Source organism: Urocitellus parryii, chromosome Y (genome assembly GCF_045843805.1).
Source record: "Urocitellus parryii isolate mUroPar1 chromosome Y, mUroPar1.hap1, whole genome shotgun sequence".
Classification (NCBI taxonomy): domain Eukaryota; kingdom Metazoa; phylum Chordata; class Mammalia; order Rodentia; family Sciuridae; genus Urocitellus; species Urocitellus parryii.
This window is the reverse complement of record NC_135548.1, coordinates 2,953,514-2,959,513: the sequence shown is the minus strand read 5'-3', so window position 1 is coordinate 2,959,513 and position 6,000 is coordinate 2,953,514. Positions and strand designations below refer to the sequence as shown.

Genomic DNA, 6,000 nt, shown 5'->3' with positions numbered 1-6,000 from the left:
TGGACGGGTGGGGAGCGAGCTGTCCATCCAGGCTTCCCCCATCGCGTCACCCTGTCCCTGGCCGCGTCTGTGTGTGTGTGTGTGTGGGGGGGGGGGGGCATGAAAAGGGACACGGGACCAAAGGGAATGGCGCAGGGGGCAAGGACATGACCAAGGGGGAAAGAAGCAACGAACCCCGGACAGTTTCCATCTCACGTGGAAGGCCCTGGACCACAGGATTCCAGTGGACAGAAAAGCCACCCCACAAGTCAGGTTCTAGAACACAGAGCTGGGAGGACAGTCGCGCGCTTCATCGGTCCCAATGGTCTTGGAGCAGCCTTTGTGGGAGCCACGTGGTGTCCAAATCGACTGGGGGGGGGACCCTAAGGAGGCGGCCCCCACCTTTTGGTTGATCACAGCATTTTTTTTTTTTTTTGGCACAGCTTTTTCACTGTCCCCTTCCCACTGAGCCGCGAGCGCCCACTCCGGGGGATGGAAACCGAGCCTGCGCCGCCCCTGGCTCCGACGGCCTGGGCGGGACCTTCCCCACGGGCTTGTGTTTTTCAACTTCAGGATGAAGGTGACGAGAAAGAGAGAGACTCCTGTGGCCAGGGACAAGTTGACTTCAAAGTACACTCTAACGCAAGTCAAGCTCCAACACGGCGGGAGAGAGCGGCGACCCCACGCGTCCACTGCGGGTCCGTGAGGGTTGTTCCTTTCCTCTCTAGCGTTTCCTGTGTTTACTTCCGCAGATCTAACACACACACCTGGAAGGGAAGACAAAGCACCCGTGACCTTCAGAAACAGCACGCATGCGCCACCAGAAACCTAAGTTCTACCACAACCCCTGGCTTCCCCCAGCTCCTTTAGCAGCTTGATTCTCCCGCCATCTTTCCTATCTCCCACTCGCCTGCGTTCTCATTTCTCCCAAAATCCCTTCCATCTTCCACCATCACACGTGTTCTCACCTTCCCTCCAGAATCCCCTGCACTAACCTCCAAGCCCTTCTGGATCCCAGAATCCTGTTTTCTTGAATCTCCCACAATCCCTTGCTTCTCTCAATGCTGTTCTCACCTCCCTCCCAGAATCCTTTGCTCTGGCCCACAAGTCCTTTTCCCCAGAATCCTCTGTTCTCTTGAATCCCCCCAAATCCTTTGTCCCTCCCAGAACTCTGTTCTTGCCTTCCTCCCAGAATCCTTTGCTCTGAACTGTGAGTCCCTTTCTCCCAGAATCCGGTTCTCTCAAATCCCCCACAATCCCTTGCTTTCCCTATAATTCTCTTCTCAACTTCTTCCCAGAAACCCCTGCTCTGGCCCGCTAGTTCTCCTTACTCCCAGAATTCTGTTCTCCTTCCTCCCACAACCCCTTGCTTCTCCCAGAACCCTAAGGCTCTCAATTATACCACAATCCTGTTCATATTTTGCTCCCAGAATCAGCAGTGACACAAAGCCCTTCTTTCTCCCAGAATCCTCTGGTAGCTTAATTATCCCATAATCCCACGCCTCTCCCAGTATCCTCTGTTCCTTAATTCCAACAATCCCTTGCTTTTCCTAAATCCTCTTACTTCCTCCCAGAACTCTCTGCTCTAACCAACTAGTCCTTCCTCCCAGAATCCTGTTCTTGCTCCTCCCACAATCCTCTGCTTTTCCCTATAATCCTTTTACCTTCCTCCCAGAATCCTCTCCCTGCCCCACCAGTCCTTTCTCCCACAATCCTCTGGTAGCTGATTGTCCCATAATCCCATGCTTCTCCCACAATCCTGTCCTTAACTCTTCCATAATTCCTTGCTTTTTCTACAATCTTCTCACCTTCTTCCCAGAAACCTCTGCCCTGACCCACTAGTCTTCTTTCACAATCCTCTTCTCCCATAATTCTTTGTTTCAACCACAATCCTCTTCTTTACTCCCAGAATCCTGACATGACCCACAAAACCTTTCTCCTGGAATTCTCTGGTCACTTGATTCTCCTGCAATCGCCTCTCCCAGAAACCAGTTCACTTATTTCTCTCACAATCTTCTACTTCTCCCACAAGCCTGTTTAGACCTTCCTCCCAGAATCCTCTGACCTGACCCCCAAGTCCTCCTTTCTCCCAGAATCCTGTCCCTTAATTCTCCCAAAATTCCTATAATTCTGTTCTCACCTTCCTCCCAGAATTCCCTGCTCTGACCGGCTAATCCTCCTTACTCCCAGAATCCTGGTTCTCCTTCCTCCCACAACTCCTTGCTTCTCCCAGAACCCTCTGGCCCTCAATTATCCCTTAATCTTCTTCACACCTTCCTCCCAGTATCAGCTGTGACACACAAGCCCTTCTTCCAGAATCCTCTGGTAGCTTGATTCTCCCATAATTCCATGCTTCTCCCAGAACCCTCTGGTAGCTTGATTGTCCCACAGTTCCTTGCTTTCCCTACAATCCTGTTCTCTTTTCGCCTAGAATCCTCTGCCCCGAACCCGCAAGTCCTCCTTCCTCCCAGAATCCTGTCCCTTAGTTCTCCCACAATTCCTTGCTTTTCCTATAATTCTGTTCTTACCTTCCTCCCAGAATCCCCTGCTCTGACCAGTTAATCCTCCTTAATCCCAGAATCCTGTTCTCCTTCCTCCCACAACTCCTTGTTTCTCCCAGAACCCTATGGTTCTCAATTATCCCACAATCCTGTTCACATCTTCCTCTCAGAATCAGCCATGACACACAAGCCCTTTCTTCCAGAATCCTCTGGTAACTTAATTCTTCCAAAATCCCATGCCTCTCCCAGTATCCTCTGTTCCTTAATTCCAACAATCCCTTGCTTTTCCTAAATTCTTACCTTCCTCCCAGAACTCTCTGCTCTGACCAACTAGTCCTTCCTCCCAGAATCCTGTTCTTGCTCCTCTCACAATCCTCTGCTTTTCCCTATAATCCTTTTACCTTCCTCCCAGAATCCTCTCCCTGCCCCACCAGTCCTTTCTCCCACAATCCTCTGGTAGCTGATTGTCCCATAATCCCATGCTTCTCCCACAATCCTGGCCTTAATTCTCCCACAATTCCTTGCTTTTCTTATAATTTTCTCACCTTCTTCCCAGAATCCTCTGCCCTGACCCACTAGTTTTTTCTCACAATCCTCTTCTCCCATAATTTTTTTTCAACCATGATCCTCTTTATTACTCCCAGAATCCTGTCAAGACTCACAAAACCTTCTTTCTCCCGGAATTCTCTGGTCACTTGATTCTCCTACTATCTCTGCCTCTCCCAGAAACCAGTTCACTTATTTCTCTCACAATCTTTTACTTCTCCCACAAGCCTGTTCAGACCTTCCTCCCAGAATCCTCTGCCCCAACCCCCAAGTCCTCCTTCCTGCCAGAATCAGCCGTGACACACAAGCCCTTCATTCTCCCAGAATCCTCTGGTAGCTTGATTCTCCCACAATTCCTTGCTTTTCCTACAATCCTGTCTCACCTTTCACCCAGAATCCTCTGCCCGCGGAACCCACAAATCCTTCTTTTGTCCAGAAGCCTGTACCCCGGACCTGCAAGTCCTTCTTTCTCCCAGAATCCTCTACCCCGGACCTACAAGTCCTCTTTTCTCCCAGAATTCTCTGGGCCAACCCCCAAGTCCTCCTTTCTCCCAGAATCCTGTCCCTTAATTCTCCCACAATTCCTTGCTTTTCCTATAATTCTGTTCTTACCTCCCTTCCAGAATTCCCTGCTCTGACCGGCTAATCCTCCTTACTCCCAGAATCCCGATTCTCCTTCCTCCCACAACTCCTTGCTTCTCCCAAAACCTTCTGGCCCTTAATTATCCCTCATTCTTCACACCTTCCTCCCAGAATCAGCTGTGACACACAAGCCCTTCTTTCTCCCAGAATCCTCTGGTAGCTTGATTCTCCCACAATTCTTTGCTTTTCCTACAATCCTCTTCCCTCTTTTCGCCCAGAATCCTCTGCCCCGAACCCGCAAGTCCTCCTTCCTCCCAGAATCCTCTGCCCTGGGACATTAAGTCCTCCTTCCTCCTAGAATCCTGTCCCTTAATTCTCCCACAATTGCTTACTTTTCCTATAATTCTGTTCTCAACTTCCTCCCAGAATTCTCTAGTCACTTGATTCTCCTACAATCTCGTGCCTCTCCCAGAAACCAGTTCACTTATTTCTCAATCTTCTACTTCTCCCACAAGCCTATTCAGACCTTCCTCCCAGAATCCTCTGGCCCGTCGACCTTCCTCCCAGAATCCTCTGGCCCGTCGACCTTCCTCCCAGAATCCTCTGGCCCGTCGACCTTCCTCCCAGAATCCTCTGGCCCGTCGACCTTCCTCCCAGAATCCTCTGGCCCGTCGACCTTCCTCCCAGAATCCTCTGGCCCGTCGACCTTCCTCCCAGAATCCTCTGCCCCACCCCAAGTCCTCCTTCCTCCCAGAATCCTCTGCCCCACCCCAAGTCCTCCTTCCTCCCAGAATCCTCTGCCCCACCCCAAGTCCTCCTTCCTCCCAGAATCCTCTGCCCTGACCCCCTTCCTCCCAGAATCAGCCGTGACACACAAGCCCTTCATTCTCCTAAATCCTGTGGTAGCTTGATTCTCCCACAATTCCTTGCTTTTCCTACAATCCTCTCTCCTTTCGCCCATAATCCTCTGCCCCCAGACCCACAAGTCCTCCTTTTGTCCAGAATCCTCTACCCCAGACCTGCAAGTCCTTTCTCCCAGAATCCTCTGCCCCGACCCCCAAATCCTTTTCTCTCCCAGAAGCCTGTCCCTTAATTCTCCCACAATTTCTTGCTTTTCCTATAATTCTGTTCTCACCTTCCTTCCAGAATCCCCTCCTCTGAGCGGCTAATCCTCCTTCCTCCTACAACCCCATGGCCTTCAATTATCCCACAATCCTGTTCACATCTTCCTCCCAGAATCAGCCTGACACACAGCCCTTCTTTCTCCCTGAATCCTCTGGTAGCTTGATTCTCCCACAATTCCTTGCTTTTCCTACAATGCTGTTTTCACCTTTCGCCCAGAATCCTCTGCCGTGGGACCTGCAAGTTCTCCTTTAGCCTGGACCCGCAAGTCCTTTTGCCCAAAATCCTGTCCCTTAATTCTCCCACAATTCCTTGCTTTTTCTAAAATCTTCTCACCACCTTCCCAGAACCCTCTGCCCTGACCCACTAGTCTTCTCTCACAATCCTCTTCTCCCTTAATTCTTTGTTTCAACCACAATCCTCTTTTTACTCCCAGAATCCTGTCACGACCTACAAAACCTCCTTTCTCCAGGAATTCTCTGGTCACTTGGTTCTCCTACAATCTTGTGCCTCTCCCAGAAACCAGTTCACTTATTTCTCTCACAATCTTACTTCTCCCACAAGCCTGTTCAGACCTTCCTCCCAGAATCCTCTGCCGACCCCCAAGTCCTCCTTCTACCCAGAATCCTGTCCCTTAATTCTCCCACGATTCCTTGCTTTTCCTGTAATTCTGTTCTCACCTTCCTCCCAGAATCCCCTGCTCTGACCAGCTAATCCTTACTTCCAAAATCCTGTTCTCCTTCCTCCCACAACCCCTTGCTTCTCCCAGAACCCTCTGGCCCTCAATTATCCCTCAGTCTTGTTCACACCTTCCTCCCAGAATCAACCGTGACACACAAGCCCTTCTTTCTCCCAGAATCCTCTGGTAGCTTGATCCTCCCATCATCCCGTGCTACTCCCCAAATCCTCTGGTAGCTTGATTCTCCCACAGTTCCTTGCTTTTTCTATAATCCTGTTCTTTCGCCCAGAATCCTCTGCCACGGACTGGCAAGTCCTACTTTATCCCAGAATCCTCTGCCCCGACCCCCAAGTCCTCCTTCCTCCCAGAATCCTGTCCCTTAATTCTCCCACAATTTCTTGCTTTTTCTGTAATTCTGTTCTCACCTTCCTCCCAGAATCCCCTGCTCTGACTGGCTAATCCTCCTTCCTCCCACAACCCCCTGGCCCTCACTTTCCCACAATCCTGTTCACATCTTCCTCCCAGAATCAGCTGTGACACACAAGCCCTTCATTCTCCCAGAATCCTCTAGTAGCTTGATTCTCCCACAAT

General features: G+C 50.6%; 1 protein-coding gene across 5 annotated transcripts in view; it reads right to left on the bottom strand.

The window, feature by feature from the left end:
* Positions 1 to 302: 302 nt before the first annotated feature.
* The window catches only part of LOC144251038 (F-box-like/WD repeat-containing protein TBL1X), a 169,951-nt gene continuing 164,253 nt past the window's right edge, over positions 303 to 6,000 (bottom strand). For all 5 annotated transcript variants that reach the window (XM_077794163.1, XM_077794164.1, XM_077794165.1 and 2 more), the window contains one exon: positions 303 to 746. In XM_077794163.1, coding sequence (XP_077650289.1) covers positions 720 to 746 — 27 coding nt within the window. In that variant the 3' untranslated portion in view covers positions 303 to 719. The remainder of the gene's footprint in view (positions 747 to 6,000) is intronic.